The sequence below is a fragment of the Polistes fuscatus genome, unplaced genomic scaffold (genome assembly GCF_010416935.1).
Source record: "Polistes fuscatus isolate 324 unplaced genomic scaffold, CU_Pfus_HIC Scaffold2, whole genome shotgun sequence".
In the NCBI taxonomy this organism is placed as follows: domain Eukaryota; kingdom Metazoa; phylum Arthropoda; class Insecta; order Hymenoptera; family Vespidae; genus Polistes; species Polistes fuscatus.
This window is the reverse complement of record NW_025113096.1, coordinates 2,536,331-2,553,977: the sequence shown is the minus strand read 5'-3', so window position 1 is coordinate 2,553,977 and position 17,647 is coordinate 2,536,331. Positions and strand designations below refer to the sequence as shown.

General features: G+C 28.7%; 2 protein-coding genes across 5 annotated transcripts in view; both read right to left on the bottom strand.

Moving 5' to 3' along the window:
* LOC122516674 (tyramine receptor 1-like) overlaps nucleotides 1-12,784 on the bottom strand; it is a 48,208-nt gene extending 35,424 nt beyond the window's left edge. Inside the window, exons 1-3 of one of the 3 annotated variants that reach the window (XM_043634670.1) lie at nucleotides 12,343-12,784; nucleotides 11,882-12,094; nucleotides 2,414-2,495 (exon numbers count right to left, since the gene is read on the bottom strand). The gene's annotated coding sequence lies outside the window, so the exon portion shown is untranslated. The remainder of the gene's footprint in view (nucleotides 1-2,413; nucleotides 2,496-11,881; nucleotides 12,095-12,342) is intronic. The other 2 variants (XM_043634669.1, XM_043634671.1) reach the window with 2 other exon arrangements.
* Nucleotides 12,785-14,445: 1,661 nt separating this feature from the next.
* Nucleotides 14,446-17,519, bottom strand: LOC122516530 (flap endonuclease GEN). 2 transcript variants are annotated; one of them, XM_043634403.1, is made up of 6 exons: nucleotides 17,289-17,519; nucleotides 16,797-17,073; nucleotides 16,437-16,723; nucleotides 16,208-16,369; nucleotides 15,958-16,123; nucleotides 14,446-15,882 (listed from the first exon to the last, which is right to left on the bottom strand). In XM_043634403.1, the coding sequence occupies exons 1-6, from the start codon at nucleotides 17,444-17,446 to the stop codon at nucleotides 14,686-14,688; spliced, it is 2,247 nt and encodes a 748-aa protein (XP_043490338.1). In that variant the 5' UTR covers nucleotides 17,447-17,519; the 3' UTR covers nucleotides 14,446-14,685. The 2 variants fall into 2 exon arrangements, with proteins under 2 accessions (XP_043490338.1, XP_043490339.1); XM_043634404.1 differs by having other exon boundaries at nucleotides 16,797-16,943; nucleotides 17,289-17,377.
* Between the last annotated feature and the right edge of the window lie 128 nt (nucleotides 17,520-17,647).

The window sequence follows — 17,647 nt, the reverse complement described above, 5'->3', positions numbered from 1 at the left end:
ATGAATGTACACCCAATTCTGTTTTTACACGATATATACGTTCCCGAAGAATAGGTGTAAAAAATATATTGCATTTATGGAAAAATAGAAGATTAATTCCAGTCCCAAGAAATTAGCAAAAATAATACAATAAACCATGAGTTTTTTTCATGTTAGAATCTTAAACATTTTATTTCATAAAGATTGCACATTTATCATACAAAGTAAATTATCATTTGAAAAGGAAAAAACATGTCAATAATTCATGAACACAAAAATTAGGCAAGATAATATAAGTTACACATAAAAAGATTTTATTCGTTGTCAAATTTCAATCCTCGTTTTTTTGCAAACAGCTAAATATATACGCCATGTTTAAAGGCACAATGAATATTCTAATAGACTACTACAAGTGAGCAAAATTTGCAAAAAATCTGAGATGTGCTTCACTGACCGACTCCTTGTAAGTCGCTTTTAGCCCGATCAGCCGTAAAACGTCTCTGAGACATTTGGTTACATATGACCCGGCCGACTTACAACGTTTCTGAGGCGATATTATAGACTAAAGGCTTAATAAAATAAAGGTTTTAAAATTGTAACTTACCATTTATTGACTTTTACGCAAAATTCATTCCTCGTCTCCAATGTCGAAGTTATAAAAATAAAAGTAAAGCAAAATTTACTTCTTAGAATTTGGGTCAGTCGTGTTAAATCAAAATAAATCGTGTAAAAAGAGAATTAAATTTTTTTCCTAATTCGTTTTAAATCAAAATCGTGTAAAAGAAGTTCGTGTGAATAGAGAATTGGGTGTACTTTCATTGTAATTAGATTAAAAATAAATGATAACGAATAATTATTTCTAAAGATCATCTGTGTATTTATAATTTATACAGCTATTTAGAATAAAATGCTTAGAAAGAATAAATCACAATATCGCGAACAATCTTATTTTTATTTTATACCTAATGATTGCAATGTAAACAGATTAATCATACAAAAATATTCTCTTACGGTTATCGGTAAAAAAAGGATACTTAAGGTTGAAAAGAGTAGGGAATTAAGATAATCTCTTTTTCTGTATAATCGATCGATATTTACCCAGAATGAGGAAACGTTTCCTACATCTTCCACGAATGTATATTTTTTAGAACTCCTTGATGTTACGCGTACCATCTAACATGAATTCTTAAAGATTTCGTCTTTTTGATCTATCCTAACGATTTTCGAAAGGGCTCATAATCTTCTCAGATTTCATCTCGATTTTTTTTATGATTTATCAATAGTTTAGAACATTGATATGTTCCAAATGATTTTTCATAATTAAATTTTGGGTTAAATAATTACTGACGATTAATTCGACGATTAAAATGCTCTAGAAAAAAATACTGAGCACGAAAAATATTGATCAAATAAATTTAAGCTGATTGATTTTTGTTGGCAACAAAATACCGATTTAATTGCGAAATAAATTGCAATGATGAAAAATGATAAAAGTCGTTTCTCGTCATGAAATATTTCTCATTTTTACATGAATATTATATACCTAAACTATCCGTAACAAGCGCCTTGCAAGCTCCAACTCGGATCATTGGAATGTTGATGAAAACAAACGAGCCATGTAACAAATGCGATTTATAAAACGATTCCCATAGTAAACTATCAACATGCCAGTATATGTTCTTCGATTAAACTCCAATTGGTTGGTACGAAGCAGGTAGGACCATGACAGGTATGACAGATATAATATCTTGATAATGTTGTAATTAGATTGTACATATAATATTAATTAATCATTTTATCATATCCAGTCAAATTTGTTTAAATACAATACCAAAGTATTATAATTTTCTTTATCTATTTTCTATAGATTGTTTTGCTTTTGATAATCGTGTTCATAAAATCGAGTCAAACGGATCGTTGATTCTTTATTGAAAAGTTTCAGATTAAATAAATCGAAAACGATGGGAGAAGTTCTTTCCTCAAGAATTATATGCAACCGTGCGTACTAATTTGGAATGTATAACAGTGGTCTCGATTAAATGCCAGTGAATTTCATCAAATTTTCCAATTTTCGTTGTATGCAAGATAGAACGAGTCTCGTCGTTAATCGCATCGACACGTACGAACGATAAAACGTGTGATATTTGATTTTTATATATTAGAGAATCGTGCTTTTCAAGTAATGGTATAAGAAGAAAATCAATAAGTAATATAAATGGAGAAAATACAAATGTATATATGTATATATATGTATATTTTTTACTATTATATTATATTATACGTAATAAAATATGTATATAACGAAGCTGACTATAAGAGGAAATTTCCCTTCTTGAAATCGCGAAAATCTCGACTTTTGGGAACGTCAAGTAGAAGAGAATAGCAGATAAAAAATTGGATAGAAACATAGGTATATATATGTAAGTTTACATACTTAGCTATTATTTATAGGTGACAAGGACGTTAACAGACAGATCGAACATACAATCTCGGAATTTCTCTCGTTTGCACGCTTTCTGCAACATCGAGACAATGTTAAACGAAAGAAGAGAAGAGAAATTACATGCGAAAGAACGAAATAATTATGTACGTATGTATATATCGTATATATAAATGTATGCCATATCCATGCGGTATAATACGGACGAATGAAATTTCACAAATTTATGCATGATTCTCTTGTATAGTATCACTGATGAATCCGTGCGTTTAACCACGCATTCGAAACGATGACGCCAGTGAAATCATAATAAACGAATGAAGTTAATTATCTCACCCTTCTTTTTCACGTAATGTATCACCGGGGGTAGATTTAAGAGAGGGAATCGGAGACCGAAGCGCAGGTGTCTCTATGATGTTTTTATTTTTAAACTTTCATAAATTTATAATTGCCCAAAATTTATTTTACAAATAGTTAGAAAATTATCAAATCTAGCAAATAAAATAATAACGCGAAATTTTGAAGTTAATAATAACGAAATCAAAAGTTCGAATAATTACGATGGCCTTCTTCACTGTTTTCATTTTACTGGGGCTTCCACGCTGTTAAGTCCAACCCTGTGTCCCTACGTTATCATAAAATGACCATAAACAAGAACGAAATATGAATAAAAATAAAAATAATAAATGATCATTAGTAGTTTCATTAATTTCGATTTTAACTTCACACGTACGTCGTCATTAAAATAAAAGCTCTTCGACGTAGTTTATTAAAGACGTCATAAAAGTTTCTCAGAAGTTGGGAGAAAATTATTTTTTCTTCCCTTCCACCGACCTTAGATTCTCACCTTTACATGATTCCTCCACCCCCCTTCCTCCCCTAACCCCGTTTTTTCTCTCTTGTAAGTCTCTTTTTTTCTTATATACCAGGAATTACATTCTCGAACGTATTTTATCATAAGTAAGTAACGACAAAATTTAGTTCGAGTTGTGTTGTTCCCGCAATGCAGATGACGAACAATATCAATGGGGAAATGAAACGAAAAGTGGAACCGTCCACGAAGTACTTTTTGGCACTTGCGCGCATAAGTTGTCTCTAGTTAGAAATGTAAAAAAGAAAATTCAAGCTTTTCCGTATTACTTAATAGATTAAAAACAAATGTTGATAAACTTGTGAATCAAAGAAACGTAACGGCACTTCATTCGACGTACTTATGGTTTATTCATGATTTCTTAATTGCTACGAACGAAATATTAAACTATTTATTGTTACATTGCTTTTATTTCTGTCGTTCTTTTAAACCGAAACGTATTTATATACATGTGTATTTAGAATAGAAAATTTTTTCCAACTTTTGATTGCTTTTCCCAATGAGGATTCTATAATTAGGGAGTTCTTTAACAAGCTACAACCGTACCCTGTTAACAAATCTGCCGGGGTATGAGTATACTCTTTTTCTACAGATGCATCGGTAGGAATTTAATTTAGCATCTCTCTACTTCTTTCAATACACAGATGGTCGAGATTACTTTTCTGTTTTGAATCAACTAACTATCGTATTTTACATTGATCAAAAATAAATAGATAAAGATACAAAATTTAATATAGTTCAAATTCCAAAACCATGAGCGGATAGATTAAACAATGGATATATAAAAAAAATATAACCAAAAAGAGAAAAAGACGAAGAAAATAAATAAACAGTTTGTCCAATTTTGACTTACAGATCCTTAAAGGCTAGAAAATCATTGAAATATGATAGATGGAAAATGATTCGAAATAAGAAAGAATAAATTTCGAATACGGATAGAAAATGAGAAGGATTGTCAAATTTTACGAGTGAGAAATGATGAATTTTTAGGAAATAGGACGATTTAGATATGTGCGACGTGAAAAGCGCCATTTCGGTCTACGAATTTTCCTCGATGTCTCTTAAATCTTTGCGTCGTAAAATCGGATGGTTCATAAAAATGATACGATTCAAAGCGAAAATTTAAACAATGTTGAGCTCCGTGTTAATTTTTCTTCTTCTTAAAATCAACTTTAATTATGTTCCTGTAACTTGTTAACTGTATAGTCCTACATTAAAAATGTATGTATTTACGTTATGAAAAAAAGAAATGAAAATAATGCATATAACTGTCAAACACTTGCAGTACACGTAACTGTAAAATTAAATGATAATGTAACAGCTTCTTTCTTATATTGTATAATATAATTACAACACATAATGACCACTCTTATAGAAATCATTCCTGAAAAGAAATAAAAATTTGATAATGCACGCGCGTAAACTTGTAACAAAATTTTAAATAAGCTACCTTATTTTCTAGTTTATTTAAAAAGCTTTCGATTCCTTTCAAAGCCTTGTAGTCATTCAAGGTCCAATTTCCATTTAAATGCTCTTACCCCAGAAAGACAGACAAACAGACAAATGCACTCACACCCAATAAGATACGTCTCATCACAGACAAGACGGAACAGGACTTTACAAGTCTTTACAGGAGCTCTGACAGAACAGGACATGTTCGAATCGGATTGGTTCGGATTGAATAGCCAAAGATATCCGGAGATTGACGTATATAGCTAAAGTTCGAAAATTTATCGATCTTACTGCATTGTTTTCTCAAATATTTTCAAATTTCTTCCATTTTCGAATAAATCTAAAGTTTCTCCAAAATTTTTATTCAAGATGTAAATGTTTCTTTCTTTTCTTGCAAGATTAGAATACCATTCGCAAAATAGAAAATTACAATTTATTAATAACGAGTATTTTTTATATTTTTATAAATCTGAAATTTCACCCAAATTTTTATTCAAGACGTAAAAGTTTCTTTCTTTTTTCACAGCATTAGAATACCATTCGCAAAATAGAAAATTACAATTTATTAATAACGAGTATATTTGTAGAACACAATAAAAAAATTTAAGTTTTATGACCAAGAATTTTTAATATTTATTTATCCTATGTATCGAAAAATAAAATTCTATATATAGTGAGAGTTCCTTAAAATCGTACACTTTTACTAACTTTTGCTTGAAAACTATAGCGCGTTTAAGTTGAAGAAAATTTAGAAATAATTATATATTAGTATACCTTAATTACATATTTAATGAGTATAACTTGAGTGATTAGTTTATAACAAGTGTATTAAACAAATAAGAAAATAATGTACAGGAAACACCCATATCTTAAAATCATACATGTTGATATTTCGGGGGAAATACTCAATTTTTTCGTGTCTTACAATTGCTCATCCTTTGCTTTTACTGTTATTTAAATATTCTTTAGTATCAGAATCAGTTTAATACCCATTAAAATAAGAATCATACAAAATACACTTGTTTAAAAATGACATATCTATTAATATACCTGGAATATTAAATAATTTCGATCTAATATTTTAATAAATGAAAATTTTCAACTAAAAGTTATCACTGGCTAGGAACGTTAAAACAAATGTATTTTAATTTAAACAATCCCAAATATAAGTAGAGTATATTAAAGTGTTCGTCAACCTTAAATATTTGTTAATTATTCGAAGAAAACGTATATTGTAGTCTATAATCACGGGGAATAAATTCGACGTACCTTTCTCATCGAAATCTCCAGTTAGACTGACTCGTTGCCCTCTATGAAAGTTCTTTTATCGATTATTATTTATTTGAATTTCCGAAAGTTACATTTTCATAACGAAAATAAAATTCGTAATAAATGGAATTTATTTCTCTTTCGGAAAGTCATATAAACAATAATCAATAAAAGAAATTTAACTGACTTTCATAGAGGACAACGTGTCAGTTTACTGTTGGATTTCGAAGAGAACGGTACGTCGAATTTATATTCCGTAATTTTATACGTTTCCTTTGGTTAATTAACAATCATTTATAATATTTTTAATACGCTAATATACTCTACTAATATTTAGAATTATTTAAACTAAAATACATTTGTTTTAAGGTTCCTGGCCAGTGGTGACTTTAAGTTGAAAATTTTCATCTAATGAAAAATCAGATTGAAATTGTTTAATATTTGAAATATATTCATTGATTTTTATAAACAAAAATGTACTTTATATTATTTTTACTTTAATCGATATTAAACTGATTCTGATACTAACAAACATTTAAATTATAGTAAAAACAAAGGATGTTAAAAATGAATAAACCAAATATTCCTCCTATTTTTACAGTCATACCAACACATACAATTTTTAGGAACGGACGTTTCCTGTATATTATTTTCGTATTTTTTGTTCAATTCACTTGTTATATATAAGTAAAGCTTTCCAGTTAAACTAATTAAATATATAATTAAGGTTTACTAATGTATTTATTTCCAATTATTCTTTTTCCTAAACATATGTGTCAATAGATTTTTACAATAATGTAAAAAGGGACATGTAAGGGACACTTATTGTATATAGAAAGAGACAAAAAAAGTTAAAAATAGCTGAAAACGTGAATTAATTTTCGTATTCGATACTTACTCTATGAACAGATTGAATTAATTTAATATTAATGCATAGTTTATTACATCGATGTCCATCATTTACTAATGTGATTAAAATCATAATGAAAGCTGACTATTTCGTTAATGAACTTTTGTTAATATCCTTTTCCATGAGCGCGCGAATTAATCGATAGCATTGTCAAATATAATCAAAGTTAAGTATTCTGTCAACACATGATACTATCACGCTCAGATAAAATTATTTTCATACATTATCGAGATCAGTAAAAATTCGCATGCTTACGTAATATATTATAAACTTACGAAATATTTCGAATGGTATCGTAAAATTGATTAATCACGTGAGACGAAAATAGAAATAATCAAGATGAATTCTTTTTTTTCTTTTTTGAACAAATGGTCGAAATTGAAACAACATTTGACATTTTATTTTACGTAAGTTCTACTTTAAAACTTCTCTAACATAAATGTAATATTTTTTTTCGATTAAGAACAGAATTCTTATGGAACGACTTCGAGGACATACTTACTTTAAAATAATGCTATAAAAAGAAAGGTCCTTGCCAACGATCGTAATACCTCGAACCCGGACAACGGACTATTCGTTTAGTTTCGTAAAGCTCAGAAGAACTTCGACATAGCTTAACCAGTGAGCACTATAGACTTGGAAATCTGAGAATGATGGTTTTTCTCCTATCGAAATAATTTTTTTTTCAACAATAGATAATTCAAGATTTAATAAGTATTAAATCAAGATCTTTAAGCGGTTTTCTGTTCACAATTCTATTACAGTTACGATTTCAAACTCGTCTCGTAAAAATAAAAAAAAAAAAAAGCAATAGGTTAAACTATCGATAATGGGATTTGAAAGAAGCTTTCGAATAAGTCTGCTGAGAAAACTCGACAATAGACTTTGACGAAACTTTACGTATCGCGTAAGTAGATATGTGGAGAAAATCGATGAAGTTTTATGCAAACTCTCCTTTTTTTTTTGTAACGTTCCAAGTATTTATTTCTCTCTTTCACTAATTCGATCGATTTCCAAAGATCAATGAAAAATCAGATATCGTGAAAGAAAGCTTAATATATAAAGAGTTTATTTACGTAAACGAGATCACAATTACAGTCAACACACACATACATACATTATTTATCTCTCGTTCTCATTTTTACTTTTATTCATTTTATACATTTTACTTTTTCATTTTATCTTTACTAGATATATCGATGAATAAGTATTTATACATGATCGCACAAATATACGTATTTAAACAGATTATAACAGTCATTCGGGAAATTTAATTATCCAATGGTGTCATAAAACGATTTCGTAATATCATTCATTCTTTAATTATTGCATATAGGAAGCTGGAAATGATTCTACGGTGCTGCTAAGAATTTCTCGATGAGAATAAGATTTCGTGCTTAAATCTCATTACGGATTCAGTGTACGTTCACCTTAATACAAGTCTCTAATGGAGTGAAAACGGATAAAATTCGCAAGTATATTATATATATATGTGGAAAAAGAGAAAGATAGAAAAAACATATCTCAAATGAATTTAGAAAGATACATTGTCGGAATTAAAATCACGCAAATTGTCCTAGATCCTAACTTGTCTAAAAATGATCTTCCCAGTTACAAGAGAAAAGCAGCAATTTGAGTTAGATGAAGTAGAAAAAGAACAAAAAAAAAGAAGAAGAGCTTAACTACGTGCTTTGAGAGCTTTAAGCTATGGAAAAAGAGACGATGGCAGCGATGTTTCTTTGACCGAGTAAAAAAAAATTTATTCTCCATGTAAGCATCAACATAATTAAGGCTGGCCACTCGCTGCATATAATGTTTTGACAAGGCTTAAAATGAAAGGAATGCGCTAGGCATATATGTATGTAGATAATACCTACAAAAAAAATCAACATAAGTTAATTTTCACGACTTCACATAGGAAATGTCCCGGTATTATGGCTCCTGATGAGCTCTCTATATATTTTTTCTTTTTTTTTCTTTTTTTCTCTATATTTTTATGATGAAAAATTATTAATCATACGAATGAGAGTTTTAAATGAAATCAAGGAAAAGATGTTCCATAAAATAAAATGAAGTCGAGTCTCATGACCTTTTGATCATGATGATTATGAAGTAGACGGATAGTGATGAGTTGGAGAAAGAACAAAAAAAGAAAGATTCAGAAGTAATATCTCTAAAGAAAGAATAGAGTCATAGACGAGTGAGTATTTTGTCCATTAGTATTTCTTTTTCTAACAATATCGTATCTTACTAATCTTCAACCTAAATTTTCCTTAATTTCTTATAAAGAGGAAGTCGATTTAGAAAAGTGCTTGACGAAAATAGAAATAGCGATGAAAGTGGCACTTTTCAGTGAAGAAAATAAAAGAAATAGCAAAAAGGAGAAAGAAAATGTTTTAACTTTTCCATCTTTTAATCAACTATTTAAATCCATTTAATTATATCCTTCCAAAACGAAATTAACGTTTCGCGACTTAACGGCGATTCGATTAGATTTAATACGATAATTGCTAACTAAAAGGTAATTCTAGCCGATCCTCTTCATTCATGCTTCCACGACATTATCCTTAACTTAACGGTTAAGTAGAATGAAAAGCATTCCGAACGATTCACCTAAGCGAACTTTATGTTACGGATAAAAGAGAAAAATCTTAATGTATTTTCAGCCAGAGAGTAAACGACACTAGCGAAACATTAACAAGGCCTTCCAGAATATTAACTCCGAGTTTACCTCAAGAGAAAAAATCTTCTCGTACATTTTTTCTTCTTTTCTTTTTTTTCTTTTCCTCAACAGGTATATTTATTTTTTGTCGTTACTTTTTATTAGAAGGCATCAAATGATACTATAATACTGATAATGATACTCAACATAATAACAAAGTTATAATAACTCTTATCTTTTTTCTTCCACCATATTCTCATTTAATGACCCATAAGATTATTGGTCCCGTTTCTTTTGACTTGCTGAAAATTCATGAAAAGGAAAAAGAGAGAGAGAAAGAGAATATGACAGACTTTAAATCCTTTGATCTTTCTGTCTTTCATTCATACATGACATTAGCAAATTTTGTAGAAAGAAAAAAAGGTAATTTGCTCGAGAAAGAAAGACATAAGTTTCTTGATTCCTAGAGCGTGCAACTAGACTGAAAGAACATGTCGATTAGACTAAGAATAGAATAGGAAAAGAAGGAAGAAATTTAACGCTATGCCGCTTAACAACGTAGCCCTTTTCTCCCGTAGGACGAGCTAGGCGGAGTGAATAAGTACCACGGAATTAAATTGCAAGGAAATAAAGTAAGGGCTGGAATACGAAGGACTCGTCGACGACAACATCGGACTCGAAAATATAAGGCAATGTAATACCACGATTTTCCAAAGAAGAAAAGAGAGAGAGAAAGAGAAAGAGGAATAAAAGTAAAAGAAAAAATCTAAAAAGTGAAGAAACGAGAAATACACAATAATTTTCACTAATTCTTCGAATGCTTCCCAAGCGTGCGACTAATTCGAAGAAAAGCACTTCTACTTTTGTAGAATTGGTCCATACCGAAAATCATCTCGATACTCATCTACAATTAATCGTCTCGAACACGATCAACGCTTAATTTTCATCGAATCCGGCTATCCTTTTCGTTTTATTTTTTATCCGTTTTGTTTCTAATACCTATCTTCGCTTTTTCGAGATATTTAAGATAAAAAATGTTCTTAGCGAAGGAAGAAGATTCCGATTACTAGAAAATGCTCGTTGTTACGTAGGTCGCGCTCTGGATGATAAGAGAGAGCGACGGTAACGAGATTTAAAGAGTTACGTAGTAATAGGATAGCGAGTGGTCTAAACTACAAATTTTTTCTTTCTCATACCCCTTTGTTCTTTCGACCAATCAGGAAAGTTTTTTCCTGAATTCTATTTTTTGTTATTTGGCCATTAAAATCAACGGTATCACAAAACTGTATCATTATTTAAAAATTTCACTTCCCATTATGTAGGCTGAAATAAAAAACAAATTTGGACATTACAGAATACGTTTTCAAATTTGTTTTTATAATAATAAATTAAACAATTAGCTTTAACTTTGATACAAAATCTAATTTCGTATTCGTTCGATGTAAATTGTTTCTGGAGTACTAGTTTCTCTCTTTTTCCCTCCACCCTTTCTCGCTGTTCTTTTTTCAAGTATCCACATAGCACTGCCGTGATAATAAATTAGGATATTCTACGCGGATTCTAGAGTACATGATGCCAAATTCAATTGAGTTTAGGTAATCTACATTTTTTTATCCTTTTCACTACTTTTCGCCAAGTATGAAGTGTTTACCTTATTTCGACTATTAATTATACATTGTTTTTTATTTGAAATATGAAGCTATAAACTAAATAAAAATTATCATCGTTATCTGTAAAGGAATACGAAATAGTGATTTTCATTTGAAAATATTTTGGTCTTTTAAACAATAAGTGTGACACGAATTAGAAATGCTGTTAAATTGATTGCTTATCGATTTCCATGCATCATCGAACAGCTTTTATTGTACGATTATATATGACTTTTTCTACATTATTTCATAAATTTTATCCACCGACTTCGAACGCATTTAATTTATTATCCTGATGATTTTTCTTTTTAAAAAAAAAAAAGAAAAAAAACAAGTAAATTGTTTCGTCAGAATTTGTTAATATTTCAAATACTCTTTCATCGTTGAAAATGTTCCTTGAGACTACCCACTCTTATAATTAGATACCTATATGAAAAATCTAACTTTTGTCAATATGATACATGAAAAGTTTCCATCTTTCAAATTTCATCAAAATATAAATATGTTTTTAAATTTTTGCTTATAATAAGTTTGAACGAATAGTACTTTTCTAAAACTTCCCCTCATTCATAGTAAAACTTTTTTAGAGTACATACATATGTTCACTTGTATTTCAACATATTGTAATATTAAAAATCTCGTAACTTACTCGATGTAATAATTAAAATCCTCTTCAACGATGCACGATGAACCAACGAGAATGTCATTCATCGATCGTTAATCACGATATCGACGTTCAAGAATTGTGCAAATGAAATAGACTTATCGCACTTAATAATATATTTGATTGAACGTGAATCATGATCCGAATCATGTGTTATTAAAAAATCTGACAGTCTTCCGAATGATTAAAATTATGTTACTATAACGAAAAACAGAGAATGAATTTTTAAGAATGATAATAAAATTATAATCAATAGTATCCTGTTGCTCGCGTAATAATTAACGATAAAATATTGTCAAAATAAAATGATTATTTATTAAATAATACACAATGCCCCGTAGATTGCATATATTATAAAATGATGCTAAGGTAAAAATTAATAACATTAATTTTATTCGATATGATCAATTTTTCCTAATTCTTTGATATATTTTTTTATTTTATACCTTTGTAATACAGCAGGCACTGTTCACTAATCGTGATAAAAATTTTATTGACGACGAAACTTTTTTGTTTATACATTAATTACTTTTTATTAGTTTTGTTTCACGAAAGGAAGTTTATAACATAATTATAACATGGAAGTGTTAAGTTTAATCGGATTATTCTTTGGATCAAAAAAAAGAAAATTCCATTTATATTTCAGTGTCATTCATGTCTAATGGAATTTAAAAGTCACAAACTTAAGAAGGACTACAGGGGATAAACACAAGGAGCGTGTTTTCGCCTCGGCGGTTGCGCGCGTACTGAAAATCCCAGAAACCACCCCATCGACCCTACTATTCGCCCCCGTCTCCATATAGATAGCGGACTGTATTATGTCCACAAAACGCATCACTTTATTTTCTGTAACTTAACAAATATTTATTATTTATAAATACGAGCCAAATATTATACTTTATTTTACTTTTCATTTTAATTTAGTCATTTTCATGTTTGCCACTTTAGATGATTTTAAATCAAATTAAATTTAATCGGTATCCTTGATTTGCAGAACAATTAATTATTATCATTAAAATTTCACTATCTTTCATTTGACGCGATTGATACACATTTATTTTTATTTTGTAACAAAAATAGTATAATAAAATATTCCTATGAATAAAATGAAATAAATTTTCAACAAAACACTGAATTGATTTCTGATTTGTCATTTCGATTTTGTGTAGTGAAAAGCTGCTCAATTTAAACTACGTGACAACATAAAGGAAGTACCAAAAATCAAACAACGAAAAAGACCGTCAATACGATTCTCACGTTGTCACGTTTAAATCGGGACGTGTATGCATTTCAGTTTATACTATCGAGCCATCAAAACGAAATGTCATAGCGTTAAAATATTTAATAAGCATTTGAATTATTAATATTTTACATTATAACGCCTTTCATCAGAAACAAAAGGAAATACGTTTAAGCTGCGACAATAATTAAACGTTATTATATTATTTAAATGCGTTATCTATTATTTATAACGATAAAAAAATTTTATCAATAAATTTTTTACATTCTTATGTAATCTTTTTTTCTGATATAAATTTGAATTGCATTGGAAGAAATAGATATCTGCATTGGTATCTCATTGTATTGTGAAAAAATTAAATAGTTAGAAATATAAAATAAAAGAGTTAAAAAAAAGAAAATGAAATTATAATTAATACAGTCACCGTGTTATCAAATCGATGCTGTTGTATTTGAGAAAATATGCAAGTCAAATCCATTACGAGGATTCCACAACACGGCAATAAGGCGTGATAAGATTGCGGTGTTCGTTAAAATTCTATTCCCATCCAATTAAATTGATTTATACAAGCTTTTCCTTTTCGATCGTACTAAAAATCAGTTTATTTTACATTTTTTATTTGTGCTACGAAGTAAGCAAAAAGAAAAGAAAAGCTTGAAAAGCTTGAAAATATTGATAAGAAACTAATTTTTCGAACGTACTTATATCAAGTTAATTATCGGAAAGAAATTACAAGGATTTTCTTACTATTGTAACTCTAATATAATTTTTTGCAAATGAAACTAATTAATTTTATTTCTCGGTATTTCAATATTAAAAATAATTGTAATAGAAGAATGAAATTTTGAAAATTTAATAAAATATAATTAAACTATATGTACAATACTATTATATATGGTTAAAAAAATTTCATTTTTATAATGTCACACAAAAGAACTTATCAATCCTTTAAATTTTATCTAAAATATATTATCTATGTGTGATTCATACGTATTTCACGTATTTCATTTTACAATTTACATTTTAAATGGTAACATCGCTTGTAAACTTTATTCGATTTGTGACCAGTATCCCCAAACTCACTCTATTCACGAGAATTTATTGGCTAGAAAGTTTGTTACAAATACTGAATGTGACGTGATTATACCCATGGGTAAATATAGGAATTATTGTCAATATTGCTAATGTACAAAAACGGTTAAGCCTTCATAATTTATTTAAAAACATTTTATCCAAATAATATATATTTTATAATCGATACAATTTATATGTATCTCCAACTGAAAGGAAAATAATTTATATTACTACATAAAGATACAAAAATATGCGTTTATATAATACATATATGAGTCAAAATTGTGTTGGGAAAGGGAGTGAAACAGATAATATGATATAATTACAAATTTCTGACTTTTCATAAAGATATTGAAATTAGTAGAAATAGACGATTATAAATTAAATATATTGGTATATAAAAAATATTACAATAAATGTATACTGTCATATAAAAATTGAGTACAACTCTAATCAATCTAAGTATATACAAAATCTACACATTTTCTATATCTGTTTCATTCATAATATCATCAAAACCGAAACTACATCTTGATATATTCATTTTACTTGTTCTAATCGTATGCTTTTTACTTTTTCTAGGCGTATTTATTTTACATCTCTTCTGTATTCTTGTATATAATGGTACATAAGATTCTATATTATCAAATTCATCATGAATATCATTCATTGTGTCTTTTCTGATTGATATATCATTATCAGATTCAATAGAATTGCATTTTATACTATCTATATTTTTAATAAAATTTTGATCTTGCGTTGAAACATTTACGGTTTCTAAATCATTTGTAATCATATTAGAAATTTTATTATCTTTATGCTCGCATTGAAAAGTATATGTATTACATATCCCGTCTATTACCCCTGTTATATTCAGATCAGCATCTTCATTTTCACTGGCAAAATCTTCAGGCGAAAGCTCAAGAAACATTTTGTCTAATGTATTATTTAATTTTACGTTAGTTTTTTCTAATTCTAATATTTTTCTAATTTGTGGTGGACGTTTAATACTATCATTTAAATATATTCCATTACTGCAATCAACATTTGTGTTAGCATTACAATCACATCTCTGTTTAGATCTTTTCGGTGTAATACTCATTCTCTCGAATGATTCTTCTAATGATAAAGGCTGATTTTTTAAGATAAATTCATCAATCTTTCTATTATTTGGACATTCCGTAAACTTTTTTTTATTTCTTTTCTGAGGCTTTTTCGTTTTACCTTCTTCGACATTATTAATATTCGGATCTTTAGTTATCTTTCTTTGCCGTTTACTGACTGTTTTTTTCTGTGCTTTCTTTTTATTCTTTTCTGTTTCAAAAGATTCAACTAAATCTGGATAACATTTCAAAACTGCATCTTGTGGCTCGATTGTTACAAGCTCGTTATTTGTAAAATCGTCATCGTTATTTTCCTTTTCAGATACATCGTGATACATTTTTAATTTTTCTCTTATACCAGTAATATCTGTCCATATAATTTCATAACTAGCGATAGATTTTATATTCCGCACTTTCTTTATTCTTTCAGGCATAAATAAATTATTTATAGATAAGTGCATGTCGGAAGAAATATTTGGAAGATAACGAAGTTGCCATCTTGTCACTAAAGGAAAAATTTTTTCAAACGCATATTGTGGCTCCCACATTAAATATTTATCAACAAAATCCTGAAATAATAATCCATTATATATTTATACAAGCGTTAGGAGTCTCGTTTTTATACAAGTTATATTACCACTTACAATATATTTATCTATTTGCGGTTGTTTCCATTTTAAATCTAATTTTGACGGTACGGAATCCTTTCTGATAAGAAATTCATCTAAAAGTTCCTGATCTGGAAAATCCTCTACAAGAAGAGATTTTTTCCTAATTTGTATCTCATTTAATATAAGTGCTCTTTCTTCTCTGTTAAATATAATAAAATAATAAATTTGTTTTTTTAAATTATTGATGAGTTATAATTAAAATAATACAAAATGAATCCCTTACTTATATGTATCCTTGCATTTAATAACAGTACCGCATTGTATGCAACCTGATTTTGTATGTTTTTGTAACTTTCCTGTGTGACCACACGATGTGCATAAATTAGGATTTGATAACTCTGCCTCGACTTTTTGAAAATTTGTATCGGTACTCCAACTTTTTATTCTAAAAAGTATTACATTCTTTGCCAAATATTAACGTTTTAACCATAACACAGAAATGTAATATTTACCTTTCTAAAATACAGGAATCACTAACGGTCTTAAAAAATTTAAGAGCTGCCTCTTTTCCAACACCATTTATACCTTCGTTATAATCACAGCCACATAGTAAAGCTAGCGCTATCATTTTATTTCTTCCTAAATTTAATATATTCTCTATTTTGTCTATTCTATACTCATCAACAGCTCCGCCAGTACCAGATCTGTTTCCTTGCGCGCTCATACAAAAATTTCTATATACAACTTTTGCCCCATATAAGAAACAATCGCTATCCTGACTTATACAACCGTCCACAAGCTACAAAGATAGAATACAATAAACAGTCTAGTCTATAGAAGTATATAAAAAAACTAATTACAATATTGCTTACACCATCTTCATTTAAATAAGCACACATAGCTTCAGCTTCACCTTCACCTTGCACGCATGCTATACCCATATATTTAAGAAGCTCTTTGCATTCGTTAAGAATTCTATTAAAATTAGTTCTTCCCCCTTTCTTTGCAGTATTTCTTTCCTGAAATCCAGCACGAATATTATTTCTCTTTTCAATAGTTTTATGTTTCAATATTGGTGCTTTTCCTTCTAATACAAATACTGGTATTATTCCTTGTGTAAGAAGAAATGCAGTACGAAAAAATAGATTCCTAGAAACAATTTATTGCTATCTTAAAGAAATACATTATACTCCAATAAACTTAACCATATACCAATATAACATAACCTTATTTATATAATTTTAAAAATAAAATTTTTTTCAGTAAAATACATACAAAAATACGTAATATAATATTTTTATCAATAATAAATTTTATTAATAAATATTCAATGTAAAAATTATAGCGAATAAAGTTCTGCATACCTAAGATACATTTTCGGTTGAGCAAAATTATCAGTGACGCTTTGACTATCTACTATCCAACAACTCAAGTCGATTGCTATAACTTTTCCTTGAAGTTCAAACAACGGTCTTCTTTCACATAAGGGTGATAAAATATTCCAAAGATCTTTTACTCCCATTTTTTACAATTGAATTCAAAATTTATAAACACAATCACAAAACGACAACACTCTATACAAACGACGACATGACGCACCTAACGGTAGTATCTTAAACTAAGATTTAAATTTCAACAATGTGAATTATTATAAACCAAAAGTACATACAACGTTAGTTTTACATCATTTATATTTATTGAGAAATTTGATTTATACAAGCAT